Below are 17,421 nucleotides of genomic sequence, written 5' to 3'. Positions count from 1 at the left end.
ACACACACACACACACACACACACAAACACACACTTACCAGGGCATACCCAGAAGACTGAGGAAAACTTGGTAAGCACAGTATCCCTCTTGAGTCCTCTCCAACCATCTCTGTGGTTAGCAGGGCCACCTCAGCCTCCCTTCATCTGCCTCTGCCCACACTAACATAACCCATCAGCACTGCTGACTACCCCCCAACCAGGGCTACAAATGGGATAAAACGAAGAAGGTGTTCTATGACCTGCTGTGCTTTGTGCTGGGGATACAGAGCCACCTGGAACAGCCACTATTCATTCTTTAGGCCTTTTAACTTACTGAAGTAATTCTGAAGTCATTCTGGCTGAAGACTAAGTTAAGTCGGTATAGGTTTAGTGAGGGTCAATAAGGGTCCTTTGGGACAGTGAGCCTCAGGTACATGTCAGGTTATATCTCGAAGGGGAGTCTCAACAGGCCACCTGTAGCTAAGTGATGCATCATGAATTAAACGCCCATGTATGGGAGGGAGCAGGCCTCATTTGTGCACCTTTCTTTGCTCTGATTTCCTTCCCTGCCACAGTTCCAGGGAAATGGCTTCGTTTCCCTCTTTGCCCCATTTGCAGGTAAGTGCTCTTTCTCCTGAAACAGCCACTTGGGATATTACAACATACTGGCAAAGGCAACGAAAACCATTTCAAAAGTCGTTTATCCTCTGCCTTTCAGAATGGTCAGGCAAGCTCCCAGCACTGCAGGGGTTATGCTCTGGCCAGCCAGCCTGAAGCAGGGATGATGCCTGCTTTGTGTCAAGGATCAAACAGAAAAAGTCACTAGTGAGCTGCAAGGAAAGGGGGCCCATAGCAGGCGCTGTGAGGCTGGAGGGAAGGAGGATCGTCAGCAGCCATCTGGTATTGATGAACCCCGTGGAAGAATTCGAAAAGCTGCTTCACCGAGTCTAAACTTGAGTGTGGACATTGATACTTCCAGCCCTTCATCAATGGCTGTGTGATTTTTAAAAGTGTATGCAGCTTACCTAAAAATTCTGTTTCCCACGTGCCAAAAATTGCTTAGTAATAATGACTATGTATGGCCTCAAGAGATGTGAGTGATGAAGAGCAGTTGTTGCTCATCCTGAGGACCCAGGTTCAATTCCCACCACCCACAGCCACCCACGGTGGCTCACAACTATGTGTAACACCAGTTCCAGAGGAGCTGATGCCTTCTTTTTACCTTTTGTAGCACCAGCAATGAATATTATGCATAGAAATATGTGTAGGGACAACACCTATCAACATCTTTTTTTACACTTTGTTGGCTTCCCAGAACTCAGTTTGATAAACTATCCAGTTCAAATAGATACTGATCAGTGCTAGAATTTTTTTCGGAGAAATAAGCTGAGAGAACAGGAAGTTCTTAAATTAGGCATCATTAGATGATAAGATGAGCAGAAATATATGGAAATTTTGTATATATGACAGCGATAAGAAAACATTATTTTTGATCTTTCTTCAAAATCCACAAAGTTTGCTTGATGTAAATGTATTAGTCCTTGGAAACCTGACCTAAATTTATGTTACAGAGTGAAGGTTTGTTACTGATAAATGTTAACTTTAAATAGATTGCCAGCTATAGCCTTTGTTCTAATCATCCACAAAAATGTAGACATATTTATACATATGTTGCTGGATCTGAACAAATCTATTCTTGTGATGTGATATAAATATCTTTGGTCAAAAGGCTTTGTTAATTATTGAAGACAAAAACAGCCTCATAGACTCACAATGTGTCCCATAATGCAAAGCACTTTGTGTGGGTACTTTGTTCCATTTTCTCCAGCTATAAAACTTGTGCTTAGCTGGTGAAATTCTATGGAAAATGGAGTTCTGCTGCAAAATTACTTTAAAAAAAATCTCTCCTAGGAACCTTTCTCCAGCCACATAAAGCCTAACAATGCTCGATTCAAGGAATGAGCTCCTTATCACACAACTGGATTAGAAAGGCCTCACACTTGGCATAGTTCTATTCGTAAATCGTATGAGTAGGCAGCTTCAGACTTGGCATCCAGCTCAGTGGGCCACACAGCCCTTTCTGAAGAACAATCCTTGACACAACTCCAGAGATACATCGCAGGAGAGATACTGTGAGCTTGTGAAATTTAAAAGCAGTAAACAGGAGCCTAGCATAACTGTCTTCTAAGAGGCTTCACCCAGCAGCTGATGGAAATAGATGCAAAGACCCACAGCTAATCACTAGACCAAGCTCAGGGAGTAATGTGGAAGAGTGGGAGGAATGATAGAGGGAGCTGGAGGAGTCAAGGACACCACAAGAAGACCTACAGAGTCAACTAACCTGGGCCCATGGGGGCTCACAGAGACTGAACCACCAATCAAAGAGCTTGCATGGGCCAGACCTAGGCCCCTACACATATGTAGCAGATGTGCGGCTTGGTCTCCATATGGGTCCCCTACAATGGGAGCAGGGGCTGTCTCTTACTCTGCTGCCTGCCTCTGGATTCCTTTCCCCTAACTAGGCTGCCTTGTCAGACCTCAGTGGGAAAGGATATGCTTTGTCCTAATGGAACTTGATGTGCCAGGGTGGGTTGGTAACCCTTGGGGGCCTCCCATTCTCTGAGAAAAAGAAGAGGGGAGAATGGGGGGAAGGAGTGTGAAGGTAGGATTGGGAGAAGAGGAAGGAGAGGGCTGGGATCAAGCTGTAAAGTGAAGTGAGTAAATAAAGAAAAAAAAAAGAAAAATTAAATAAAAAAGCAGTAAACAAATTCACACTTACCCCAAGTCCACCACAAGGTAAGGACGAAAAGAACTTTCGAGAATCGTCACCTGCATAGTATGAAGACAGGAGACATAAGCACACAATGAATGTAGAGGTCTCACAGTTTGGGTCTCTATGAGCATATAATAGGTCATATGTATTCATTATTTCACTCATTAGAAAATTAATTAAAATTTAGAGCAGCTGGACTTAACTTCCAGAATACATTGCTTGTTTATACATAGATACAAAGTCAAAGCAAAGAAAACAAATGCAAACAAAACAAAACAACAAAAACAACACACATAGAATTAGTCACCTCACATGAAAAAAATTTATTTGTGATAGAAATTTCTTCAGATCATGACTTTTGCAGTCAAAAGTGAAGACCCTGGCCAGAGCACTGGGCAAACGGCCTCCCTACTTCTTTCCCTGGAGTGGTCCCCCACATCCTCCCAAGATACAGAGGACTTGCCCTCCAGTCAGTCAGGGACGTTCCTTTTCTGCCTAAGCCCTTGTTGGGTGGGTGGTCATGCGTTCTGGATTATGCAAATACAGGGTGGGCTGTGTGTTCCTCCTGCCCAACGCCCTCACCTGCAGCAGTACAGAAAGAAACACTGCGCTCCTCATAAAAAAAAAAAAAAAAAAAAAAAAAAAAAAAAACAATCTTGTTTTGCTTTGAGATATAATTTCATTTTGTGTTGCCCCTGGGCCTTAAACTCACTTTGTAGCCCAAGCTGCCCACAAACTCAGAGCAATCCTCCTGTCCCAGCCTCTGAAGTGCTGAAACTCCACAACAAGCTCAGGAGCATTTAAACACCAAATGCAGCAGTACTGTCCATTACCATTCAAAAAAAACTGCAATTCAGTTACTCAGCTGTCTACTGAGCATAGTTTCCAACATGATGGCTCAAGCCACAAGCTTTATGAAAATAAGCGCTGCAATTTAAAAAAAAAAAATCAAATACAAAGTATTTTCTCAAATGTTCAGTCTTTGTCTTTTTATTAGTTGGTTTATTGTTTTATGTGTATGTGTTTGGCCAGAATGTTTGCATGGGCACCACATGTGCGCTTGGTGCCCACGGAGCTCATGAGAAGCATCACCCCCCCCCCCCCCGGAGCTGGAGGTACAGGTGGTTGTGAGACACCATGTGCCTGCTGGGAATCCAACCTGGGTTCTCTGCAAGAGTAGGCCATGCTCACAATCACTGGTCCATCTCTGCAGCCCAAGAGCTTAGTCTTAACTTACACCCTAGAAACATGTATGTATACTTACATGTTGCAAGTATCTCAAGTTAACCTAAGATATAACTCAGATCGAGGACATCATAGTCCTCTCCAGGGTTTCCATTTAAAAAACAAAACAAAACATAATGCAATAAGGATAATATCATTTAGGATATCTGTTGATATGTCACATTTCACATAGATGCTGGAATATTAATGGTGATTATCTCCTGGAGTTAAGGTGGGGTACTCATCATCATTGGTGGAACCAGGAACAAACCTCCCCTTCACCCATGTTCGGCTAATGATCAGTGAAATGCCAATTAAAATTGAAAACAGGTTTGTGGTGAATTTCAAATTATCTGAGTGAATTATCCTGTCCTATCACTGAGAAAAGCTTATTTTGGAAACAATAAATTTTATGAGTTGGTTTTGTTAATGCAATATGTGACATGAAAAATGATAAAGAAAAACTCATGAATAACTTAAAACATCTAATTAGACAGACAGATTCCCCCTCAAAGCAAAATTAAACACAACAAACAAAAACCGAGGGCATACCTCAATGGGAGAGCACTTGCCTAGAATGCATAAAGCCTTGGCTTTACATCATAGTGTTAAGACTGGTAAACCAGCACCAGTAAAAGCCACTTAGAAACGAAACGAAACAAAACAAAACAAGAGAAAACTTGGGGATAAAAGAGAGGGCTTGGTAGGCTGCAAAGCATGATAATCTGAGTTTAGGCCTCAGAAAGAGAACACTGACTCCTGAAATCTATCATCCGCCACAGCACCATTGCCCAAAAATGACACATATAAACATGTGCGCATTCACACGAATGAATGAAATACTTCTGCATAACTCTGCAGAAGGCTAAATAACTTTAATATTATTATTCTTAACAAGGTGATCCATGTGTCCCTGAGCACTTTGCAAGACTGAATCCATATATCAAATGCGAATTAAAAAAAACTTTAATACCTGAACTCATTGTGTATGAGCAATTAAGAATATGCTGTATTGCAATAAAGTATTTGAAAGAAGTAATCAAAAAATTATTAAGTTCTAAGGAAATGGAAATAAATTTATTAGTGATGTTTAAATTTTATTTAGTTATATAACTAAAAATAAAGTAATTGATAATTTTAATTTAGTTGTATGAAAGAAATTTTTAAGTTACTTCACTTACTGAAAGTATTGTTAAAGGCACTATATGAACTTATCAGTGGGCTGAAGTCTAACTAGCTTATGAGGTAATAAAAAGTGGCAGTAAGAATGACAGGGCCGGTCCTGCTCCCCTTCTATCTGACCCTAGCCTATCAGTTCTCATCAGGGCTGGCTGCATCATCTTCCTCTGTGGCCTGGCAAGGCTGCACCCACCAGGGGGAGGTGATCAGAGAGCCAGACACTGAGTTCATGCCAGAGAAAGTGCCTGCTCCCCTAGGGAAGGGGCATAAAGGTAGAAGAGGGAGGGAGTGTAGGTTTGGGAGGAGGCCACAGCTGCCACACAAATTAAACAAATGTAATAAATGATGATGAGGATAATAACAATAACAATAATGAAAAAAAAGAATGACAGGGGCATTAATTCTATAGAAAAACTATTACGATCTACTGGAGAGAATAGTTTCAGTGTATCCATTGTACAGGGTCGAGAGTATCTAAGGAGGTAAATGGATAGTCCCTTTAAAATATAATTATTTTGTAATATGTCCTTCACAATACAGAGACTTATAGGCCTGGTCGTACTGAATTTCAATTTAAATTCTTCCTTCTAATTGTAAAACATAATTATAATGAGTCTAGTATAAATTTTGAGTTAGAAATGACACCTCACATATTGCTGAGAAGGACTGGGGAAGTCCAAAAATTGCATGGCAGTAAATAGAATGGATAAATGGGACAAAGCATCTTGAGTCTGAATTTCTGCAAATGAAGCAACAACATTCTGGTCTACTGGAAACCAAAGAATTACAAGCTACAATAATCCAAATTCCACAAAGAATACAAAGCAACCTTTTAAGAGAAGCTGGCAGTCTACTGCAAGCTGGAACTGAGGGAGATCAGCAGTACTTTTCATTCTCCAGACGAGCTCCAGGAGTTCTAAAATGCAGCCAAAATTGAACAATGTGGCTGCCCTCCCTGTGGCAGAGAATGCAGAATCCCTGTGCTACCTGAACTAGGGTTAATATATAGTCAAAGTGTTGCTTTAATGGCAGAAAGATACCTGTAATTTGTAAATAAAATGGTCATGATGTCTAAGTTCACACTTCACTTCATTAATAAATGTCTTTGTTCTTAACCCTTGGAATGTTGGTTGCTAGGGAAATCATGCTCACTACTGCTTATAGTCTGAACAATCCTTAGTGTGTTCCAAAGAAGGCCCAAAGCAGTTACTCTTATGACTGGCTTGATTACACTCTAGGGGCAAAATAAAAAGAAAATGTAGTTTGAGTTCTATTTTTATCAAATTAAATGATAGATACATCTGTTTAAATACTTGAGAATGTAGGTATCATAGAGTCATGAAAATTAAAATGTTTGGGAGTGCAATCCTGTGGTTAGCTAGATAGCATTATTCATGTTAAAATAAAAAAAAATACATTGCAAAAGAAAACTCTTCATGTAAAGCATCTGTATGTTCGAAGCATGTCTTCATCCAAAGGAACAAAGAATTGGGTTTGGTGACAGGCTCTTCAGCTGCTGTGGAGGGAGGGCCAACGGTTCAAAACCAACCTGTACTAACAACAGACAGACCCTGTCTCAAAATAAAGGAAAAGAACCAAAAAGATTATTTAAAGCATAGATATTGGAGTTGTTTATTTGTATCTGTATACGTTTTACATAAATTTAATTGTATTAAATAAATTGTATCAAATAAAATGCTTACCATAACCAGCTTTGAGCAACATTCTTTGTAAACTGTGGAAGCTCTTTGTGTTCTCCTTTCTGCTTACTTCTCCCTCAACTGCCAGTCCTACAGGGATTCACACATTGGCAGGGACACAGACTAGGAAGGGCCCATGCTCACGCATTTAAAGAGGCTTGTCACTCCTTTAAGAAGGCCCAGGCATGAGTGACAGGGGATAACTGCTGACCTCTCCTTGTGGCTTCCAGAGATGCCTACCTATTATGTGCCACAAACTTGCTCTGAACTACTTAAGTCCAGTTAACATAAACTGTTTTGAAATAATATTGAATTAGGTGAGAAGGTTCAATGATTTGAGACTGCTTTGATAGATTTCGTCAAAGGAAAGAGACAAGTTTTAAAATGTTTCTTTTGAGTTAAAACTGTAAAATACAATTATTTCAGCATGTTTCCAAGTTAGGTATTGTTATTCAAGTATAAGAGGTTCTGAATAAAATAAAATTCCTACTACTATTTTGCCACTAATATGTTCCAAAATATCTATTGTTTCAATATCTACATTAAATCTCTGAAGCCTAAATTTTATTTTAAAATCTGATAAATTTCGGGAAAAAAACATACATTGAAACAAATTGCTCTCATTAGTTTTCTACTTGTTCCATTTACTGTACTATTTATTTCCCGTAAGTATGGCCTATATTTAATGGATCATATCAAGACCTTCAGTCAGTTCTCTTTTAAATAAGGTGTTCTTATTTCAGTGTGTTGAGCTCAGAAGGAAGACCTGAAAGACAGAAACTAAGGAGAAGGACAAAAAGAAAAATTAAAAAAAAAAAAAGAAATTTCCATAAAGAATGTGAAAAGGTCTTATGATCGCCTCATTTGAAAATATAATGAAACAAATTTGGTAGCTCACATATTTCTACATGTGAAAACATACCATATGTCTGCTGTCCATATAAAGTTAATTTAAAAACAAGCGTTATACACTGTGCAGTATCGTTTTCTAATGCAGAATCTGCATTGGTTTCTATTTTACACAACTCAAGCCAGGCAGCAACTGCTGGAAAAACTGATCTTTTTGTCACACTGCTTGCCAAGTATTCTGAGCTGACACCAGCACTGACTAATGGCAGTGCTGGAATGTGCTGCTCTCAGCAGAGCGGAGGCCTGCACAGACCTAGGAGCGTCCTGGGGTCCAGCTTCTGTCCGTCCAGCGGGCTGGTGCCGTACAAGAGTGAGTGATGCTCAGAGTGAACAAGCTGTATTTCCTCCAGGCTGGCTTTTCGACCTTGAATTCGCTGAAAGAAAACAGCAGAAACCTATAGTCTTTCACTGACAACACTCAGAAGAAAATGAGACCTCAAGTCACATTTAGATGATTAATAATGGGATCAGATTCATCATGCAAGAATGTGACATAGATTTGCTTGGTAAAGTAACAAAATAAAAACTGGAAAATGAGCATATACAAGATTCAGGTAAACAGATATCTGAGAACATAAAGCTATTTTTTTCTGACAAAAAAATAAAGTTATAACAAAGAAATTAGTATAAAAGTATCTGTTTCATAAAAAAAAAACCCCACAAATAAGCATTACTGTTTATATACCAAACAAAATGATTATCCTATTTGTCACACTAACCTGAAGAAGATGCTGGAAGGAGGATGAAGTTAATAGCACTAAACTTGACTGCATTGGCTTTTCACTATCACAAGCATTTGAATTATTTCATGTTTGCTATAATCTAAACCAACATTTCTCAACGTGTACCCCAAACAGTACATACAGGTCAGGGGCTGATTATCAATGTCTGTACTGAAGTGATATAGAGATCTGTTGTCAATGTTTAGAAACTTACAAGGCAATTTGACAATAAGTTATGCTTTGAATCTAACAAAATTTCATGCACCCCCACTTTCTATTTCACCCATACAATATTTCCTTTAAAGTATTTTATAAAAATATTAGTTGGTGGCAGTTTTGCAATTAAACAAAAATAAATACCACTGAAGAATTAAGACAATCTAGACTCATTCAACGTTTTTATAGTCAGGCTCAGGAGAGAATTTCACTCATTTTAACAAAGATTTTTCATGTCATAATCATCAACATTGTGCATTAAGTTAAGTCTCAATTAGCCAACATGTGGTTTTCCCATGACGTATCTCTCCTAGTACATCCATGAGCCAGATAATGGTTGTTCTGGCCCAAGATGTTAATTCACCTCCACTTTTGAAAACTACACAACATTAATCCACACATAGAGAACATATGACCATAAAAGAGCAGGAAGTGAACACTGAAGCACAGAACATTGGTGAGATTAAAAAACAAAAACAAAAACAAAAAAAAACAAAAAACAAAACAAAACTGTTCTTCCATGTTGCAGAGGCAGAAGGAAAGGCCAAATTCTTTGAAACCTGAAAGTTCTTGGAAGAGCACCTCCTTGGGGACCAGGACAATTCTACCCTCAGAGTCCTGGGTGTAAGGTGATGAGGCTGTAGGGAGATCAGTCAGTGTTGCTATGTGGTTCACTGAGAGGGCAAGCTGGAGAAATGGCTGCCTGGTGACACACACGTTCTACTGTGCAGGAGGCAGAGCTGTGCTTGTCAATAAAATAAATGATCAGGTCACAGTTAGGGAGGAATGGCAAGGGCCACAGAGCGAGAAGATGATGGGAAGCAGAAGGCTCTCAAGACTACCTTTATGTCCCAAAGAAACAAGCAAAAACTTCAGGACCTTTCTTTACCATAACATTGATGTTCTCTGCTTTTGACATTATCATTCAGCATTATGATCATTCAGCAATCCAGTTTATAGTTCTAAAAAACTAAGGATACATGTTAGAGAAATTATTCCTAAGTAAATGTGATAACGACAGGCATTGCTCTGATCAATTAACAAACATCTTACAAAAGGAGGAGAATGGCTAGCAAACACGAGATTTTGAAATGCTCATGAAAGGTCAGAACAACCATATGCATAGAACAACAAGTAAAAGGAAAACTTAGTAAGAGAAAGTTAAGTCAAGAGCTCAGAGACAAACTTTAACTAGAAGATTTCGGAGGGTGGAAAGTCATCCTCTCCAAAGCCCTGAAATCTGGTAACTTTGTGGTTGAATCATCTAAAACTAGCATGAGCAGAACTTGGCAAGCAGGACTGACAGCCAGTCCTAGTTGCATAACCATGGCTGTTAATGAAGGCAAGAGCTTCCTGCCCATAGACACATCATAAATGCAGGTGCAGTGAGGCACCAACACATTAAATAATGTCCATCATTTCTCCTGTCTTCAGAGTATTGTAGATTAAACCCAGGAGCCACGCAGTGGACAAGCACTCATCACCAAGCTTCACACACAGGCCTCTTTGCACATGAATGTTGAGACAAGGTCTTACTACTTTGCCTAAGATGGCCTTGAACTTGCAAAACTCTTGCCTCAGCCTGGAATTACAGGCCATACTAACAAGGTCAGTTCTATAGCTCATATTTAGACTCAGGCTTTGGATACTGCATTATCCTAAACCCTTACCACAGTCTTCACTCTCCTTTCCTACAAGAATGTTTTCAGGACTATATTGAATTTTTGCCTATTGTATAAAATTAAACATCATCAATAGTGTTTTAATAGCTAGTTACATACATTTGCATACCGTTTACTCCATGCTTGCCTCAAATATTTTTCTTATTTTTCAATAACTCAAATAGCACTCTAGTTGAATTCCCAGTCACACACTCACATAATAATCTCTAACAGGACCCAGGATTCGTGGTAGAAGACAGTCATTCATGTGATGACAGATCGTAAAAGAACACCTGCTGAGTTAACGCTCATCACTTTGGGTAAGACTGGCTAAGAGGCACTAAGGATCCAGCCCTGCAGTGCAACGTGACTCATTTTGAGTTTCTGCTTTTATCTCATACTCTGTTGTTGCTTCATTATTGAAATACACCAATGTTTATAAATCTTAATAACTTTTGACACAGATGTTAGATCCATCTATCTATCTATCTATCTATCTATCTATCTATCTATCATCTATGTATCTGTCTATGTATCTGTCTATCTAAGTATCTATGTATGTATCTATCATCTATCTATATATCAGCCTATCATTTGAACATTAATTGTATTCAATGTAAACAAGTAATCATCCTTTTTTGTGTTGTTCTCTTGTTTTATAATTGGAGACAGGATGTCAGTGTGGTCCCCAGTGTCACCATCATCCTGCCTCTGCTTCACGAGTGCTGAGAATACAAAGATGCACACCTCATCACAGCAGCTAGAGAAAGCTGATTTATTGACAGTCACCTTTGCTTCTTCAGTTGCTGGAGAGAAACAAGTAGTGGAGGCTAGCCTATGACAAAGTTCTCTCCCTCTAGAAAGACCTGGAGAAAGAGTACTTTGAGTTTTGTGTCTTGGTGTGGGAACTTAGTTCATGGCTGAGTTAAGAGTCCCCCAGTTGCAAGTGTGTTCTTAACACTGTTGGTGAGGCTCTGGTTTAACCTCCTCTTATCATGCCTTGCCTCCGTCACATTCGGCTCTCCTCTTATACTCATGTCCAATACTTCTCATTTTAATTTAGTCTTTCACTTGTTTAGGCTTAAATGTAGATATTTTTATCACTTCCCTTCTCCTTCTATTTCCCACGTGCCCTTTATTCTTCATTTTCCTCTCAAGATGCTCCCAAGGGTCTGAAAACAAAATGGAAAAAAGTGCTCTGTTTATCTTAATTTAGGGAGATGCCTATTTCCATTCTCAGAGATGACTGATCTGAAAGACCAATATGTAAACTCACCCATGCTATTCTGACCCAAAGGATTTTTAAGAATTCTGAGTATATTGGGACATTGAATGCATCCTCCACAGTATGCATAAATAGGCCTTGGATCTTTGCCTATATAGGTCAAGGAATGAGTGCTTACAGCTCTTCTTTTGTTCCTAATAAGAAACACCGAGGACCCTTGTGTTCACAGCTCCATTATCATTCTTTGTGCCTTGCCTTCAATCAGTGTCCACTGAAAATCAGGAAGGAGCTAAGGCTTAATGAGCATCTACTCTGTGATTACGGGTATGATTAGATTCAACACAGATCCAGGACAGTTTTTATTCATACTGGAAGTTTGACTAAAGTCATGTAAAATTACCATATCATTGAGTCTCACAATGCACCATGGTTCTTTCCTAAAGAAATAGTCTTTCTGAAATAAAGCCCCTTAATGCAACATGATTATAGAAAGAATGTTCTGAACATGATCTACAAAGTCATACTGTGACAGGATAAAACATGGCCTGCCCACACCCACCCACACACGGAGTGCACACACGGTATAGATTCATAATTTTTTTTTCTGCCAAGGAGCAGAGAAAAAAGGAAACAGTTCTATTCCTTCCTCTCCTGTGTTCAAAGCCTGGATTGAAGCCAGTGTCCTAATCAGTTCTCATTGGCCCTGGAGGAATCAGAACCTTTTGTAAAATATAATAAAGGGCATAAAATCATGATAAAATGCATGAAAAAGCAGTGCCTTTGGTTAGGGAACTAGGAATAATTTGGCAGAACAGATGGATTGCATTGGTTTGGTATTATTGAGGACATGAAAGGGCTCATTCTGCGGCGGTTCCAAACGAAGAGAAAATGTCCAACTTAACTTTGACAAGTCAAAGTACCTGCCTCCACTGGGGGAGGGGACTCCATTTTCTTTAATCATTTTCAAAGTAGTGACATATTAGGCAAAATTATCTACTGAAGTGTTTCAATTTCTAAGAAGATTTCCTCCATTATTTGTAAGGAGAAATATGTGTTCATGTGGACCCCTCCTCAGAAAAATCCACAGAGCTGCAAACAGCCAGAGATTGTGGAGGTATAATAAGTTATTTTTATCAAAGTTGCCTTCTGCAGCATATGTAGTATTTAATGACTTGAGCATGGTCCATTGATTATTCTCGATACACAATTTTCTCTGAATACAAAAGGAAATGTGGCCTCATTACTGGAGAAGAAATGAACTTCTTTTAGAGTTACCCTTTAGAGTCATCAGGCAGCAATCAGCTGTTCAACTGTTACATCAAAATGTGTGTTGTTTTAACTTCCACCTACTCAACCCCCTTCCAGACAGTTTTTGCAGTCACCTGTTTCTCTCAGAATTTTGCTTAGGACATGAAGCAAGGTAAGGAAGAAAGTAATTCAACAGGCAGTCATGCAGGATTTCTTTTGTCCTTTCTGTTGGTCACATGGAAACAGTGGATTGCATTTGGGAACCCTGCGTCCCAGCCCTCGCTCTCTCATGTCTTGCAGTGATGAAAGCTACCCATGAGACATCCCACAGGCCTTTGCTTCTTCATGTGCTAAATAAAGGTTTGAATAAAAACCCTTTTGAAGTTTACATTCAGCCTTCAAGTGTTAAGAGTCCGTGTGAAAACAATAAAACTTACGCATTTAAAACTTAACACACACTTCACTGCTGCTTAAGAATTTGCTTTGGGGAAGAAAATACAATCTCAATGTATGTTACTGTGTTTGAGGCAAGAGAAGAGCCAGAGGAAGGTTTTCCACAGGGTTTCAACCTTTCCTAAAGCCAATGTTTGTAGGTATAATCATAGCCGAGAAAAATCATAGTTGTTGATGGCTGGTGAGATGGATCAGTAGGTAAGAGGACTTGCTATCAGACCTGACAACCTGGGACCCATAGAGTAGGAGAAAATGTATTCACCTCGCAACACCCCCCCAATAAATAAATACATTTAAAAGAGTGTTTTTTAATAATATGCATTCTTGTAAGATGAAGGCTTCAAATAATAACTTGTTTCAGTTTAAAAAAAAAAATTGGCAGATGTGTCACTTTTGCTTTTGTTTGTTTTGTTTTGGGGGTGGGGCTGGAATTGGACTCAACAGGTGGGCAAATTGTCCTTTTTCCCCAGCCTGTGCTTCTGAGTAACAAACCTTTTGTATCTCTAGTACATTCTTCTAACAATAACTCTTTCATTCTTAAATGTAGGATCTATTTCCCTCATTCTGTCTACCTTGTTAAACTTACATTAACAGTTGAATTTGTGTTGCCATTGTTCTTGGCATGGGCTGCCTCTCAGGGTACGAGGGAAATGTTTAAGAGGCTTGGCTGTCCAGAGTTTCCAGGGAGCTCAGTCTGGGCACCAGCCAGTTCGAACTACCCAGTGTTCTCTTCAGGATAGCCTAGGTCAAGAATCACACGCCAGAGAGGGTGATGTCTTCTTCCCAGTTACTGTGAGTAACTAGCGTTTGGAATGGTGGAGTATGAAAGAAGGATAGGAAAGTCTTTCCTGACTTTAAAACACTACATGTTTTCAACTCATCTTAATGTTATTTCATTCAGTAATTAGAATTCAATTAAAATATTTTAAATGTTCTAAAACCCTTCAGAGAAGGGAAAACATCATTTTACCATAAAAGTCCCCAGAAATAATAAACATATACATTTATGTTTTTAACTTTTATTTATTTACATCAATTTTAAAATATGAAAATAAGAGCAGGGGAGCCCAAAACATGATCTCTTACTATAACTGCTCAATATTCATAATCTTATGAAAGATGATTTCGTAACTTATAATTACTATTTAATTATAAATATTTTAAAGGTCTGGCTTAAAACACTGGTGTTTTTTTGTTTGTTTGTTTGTTTTTTTTAACTAGTAATCAATAGTGTAACAAAGTTTCTTTCAGTGAATATTTTGTGCCAGCTGTACAGGGAAGTTTTTCAAAGGCTAAAAGCTCTATAACTATTCATTTTTTAAAGCAGATCTCAATACTATTCTAGAAGCCCTGCTTCAGTTTCCAGGTTCATACAGTAGGGCTATATTTCTGTTTCCTCTTGCTTTTTTTTTTCCTATGTTAATACTCACAGTCTTTCAGAAGTTTTAAAAATCTAAAGCATAAAAGCTCGTTACAATCAACAAGTGACTTTTGTGCTTATCTGTCTGGGCCCACTGAACCATGATAACACAGACACTTCTTGAAGTATGCACCCATGGCTTACACATCACACCTAGCTCATTTGTGCCCTCTCCAAACCACCATACTCTTCAGAGACAATTCACAAGCCTCCTGGTTTGAGCTTGCTTTACTTTGTAGTTGGGTTCCAAGGCACAAACATGTTTAAAAACTGTTTTGTGTGTGCAAACTAGAGCAAAGAGTGAGCAGGTATGTGCTGCCCTCTAGTTAGAGTAACTCAACAAAACAAAGGTTTAGCTGGGTTTCCATTAACTCTCCGCAATTGGTGCTTTGCAGCCTTGATGTCAAAAAACCTGTGCATTTCAAAGGTTTCCCAACAGTGACATATATTTCCGTATTCTTTAAAAATTTTGAGTTCAGCTTTGTATGTAGGAAAAATTTATTACAGGTCCTGTCCCCAAGCTGTTGGGGCATCTTATGATTTTCCACTAAGCTTGGTCTCTCCTTGAGAAGTCCCAGAGGGAGCACTGGTAGCTTGGTTGCGTCCCAGACTTGTTTGGTAATTACTTTGTGTTGGCTCTTGAATAAAAGAGTCAAAGCATTTCAGCACAGTGTGTTGCTTAGGGTTTTTGAGTTTTGTTTTGTTTTGTTTTCTTATGAATTAGGCAAAACAAGTTATTCAATATTAGTCACAAAGAGGCAATGCAAATTCCACATAATATGCAATCCAACAAAAGCATTATAAAATGTTATTATTCTCAAAACAAATGTGAGAGCAAGCAAATGTCTGTGGGTGGCTTGGTGGGGCCAGGAGCAATGGAAGCCTCTGGAAAAACAACTGCAAGTGCATTTCTGACAAATGATGGGTTAATCTGCATCTTTCTTCCCCACTGGAGAGTGCATTCTTCTTTTTAGGAGCACACATACTTGGACACCAGTTAGCTTATTCCTGAAGAAGACTCGAAACGACCCCTCTTGGTCCATTTTTCATGGTGACCCAAAAAGTTGCTGGCTTTGTTTTTTTTCCCAAGAGAAGCACTAACTTCAGTATGAATGATTCAATAGGGGGGAAAATAAATGGTATTGGCATGGAGGCGTACTAAAGGCCTCAACTTTTTAAAAACAGTGCCACATCCTGCCAAAAGAGGTTAACCCATGAAACCACTATGTTCTAATATAATAAGGACGAATGTTTTCTCTGGCGCTAATCAGGACTGCTCAGCGGTGCCAAATCACACCATAGCTCACAGACTAACAGCAACGTGTTTACCAAAACATCCTCAGGAGTTAAGTCTTCCTGTGAGCCAAGAATGTACATTTCAGCTGAACTCCACAGCAATCCTGATTTCATACAATATCAACGCTGGAAGCAATCTGAGCAAATACCCTGCCTAGCACCTTCATGTAGAAATGAAAAGAGCCAATAATCAGCAAGGTTAAATGATGTAAGATGTACAGATAATTAAAGGCAGAATCAAGGTTAAATATAATAGTGAAAAACTACTTGTGCAGAATCTATTTCGGTTAATTTAAAAACTAAACATTTGCTCTGTAGCTTTCTCCCTATATATTTTTGAAAGAAATAATCCTTTTAATGCTATAAAGTGATGCTTTTTCTAGGATACCATTGTTGTTTCATAAGCATAAAATTACCTAGTCTGTTGGGTGAGAAAAGCTGACTTCACTCTGCTTGTCAGCAGAATGGAGCATCCTTGTCTGTTGTCCGGGGTTAATTGCAAGTTAACACAAAATGGAGCCAGATTAAGAGCAGGAAAGAGGGGGAGGTTATTCAACAGAAGGTCTGGGATGTTTCCTCCTCATTCTAGTGCACAGCCTCAGTGTTCTTTTTCTTGCTCACTGAACCCTCTGATGTGCTTAAGACACTTGAGAGAACTGACTGTAGTCTTGCTCACTTCTTCCCCTCCCAAGCCTAATCAACAAGAACGTTAATAGTCACAGCAATGTAAAACCAGTGACTTAAGGCCCGTTAAGACTGCGACTATGCGTGTACTCGTGTGAACATTTGATCCTTCTGCTGACCTGAGCTGTGTCCTTTTTCCTTAGCCTTCTACTAACAGGGCTGTCTAGAAAACACAAATGCTTGATGAGTACCAACGAACAGCTATATCGCTGCTGTCAAGACATGGTGACCACTCACGGGATCCCTTTGGCACGTATTAGTCATACACATTTTCAGTCATTAATCCTATCGGTTAATAACACTGGGGTTAGATATTAGAAGTCTGTGTTTAAACATCCCCTAGAGTATTTGGACGTAAACTAACATTTAAGATTTCATTTCACGCAAACCCAGGTTGATTTCTAACAATGGATATTTGCAATAACCTGGAGAGAAAATAGTCTCCAAAGTGCAAATTATGATTTAGACAGTGAAGGGATGCATTGACATAGCTTGATTTCATTTTTTTTTTCATTTGATTGTCCTTTTCTGTGAAAATGACTATATTCTGTCTCTTCTGAACAAGTGATTTCAGAGCACATTGTCCCGTGAGGATGCTGTTCAGAAATCAGAGAAAACCTCCCAGCAGACCTGGCACTCAATCCCTGGGGAAACAACCCACAAGGACTCGTCTCTTCCTGTTCACATAGGACCTGCAAAGGGAGCTCAGGTGTCATGGACATTTCAGAAAGA

At 39.2% G+C, this 17,421-nt stretch overlaps 1 protein-coding gene across 1 annotated transcript in view; it reads right to left on the bottom strand.

The window, feature by feature from the left end:
- Positions 1-17,421, bottom strand: part of Hdac9 (histone deacetylase 9) — a 675,889-nt gene that overhangs the window by 231,036 nt on the left and 427,432 nt on the right. Inside the window, exons 15-16 of the mRNA XM_055624368.1 lie at positions 8,018-8,138; positions 2,759-2,808 (exon numbers count right to left, since the gene is read on the bottom strand). Coding sequence (XP_055480343.1) covers positions 2,759-2,808; positions 8,018-8,138 — 171 coding nt within the window. The remainder of the gene's footprint in view (positions 1-2,758; positions 2,809-8,017; positions 8,139-17,421) is intronic.

This window comes from Psammomys obesus, unplaced genomic scaffold, assembly GCF_907164565.1.
Source record: "Psammomys obesus unplaced genomic scaffold, mPsaObe1.curated_primary_1811, whole genome shotgun sequence".
Classification (NCBI taxonomy): domain Eukaryota; kingdom Metazoa; phylum Chordata; class Mammalia; order Rodentia; family Muridae; genus Psammomys; species Psammomys obesus.
Note: the sequence above shows the minus strand (reverse complement) of the source record. Positions and strands in the feature narration are given on the sequence as shown.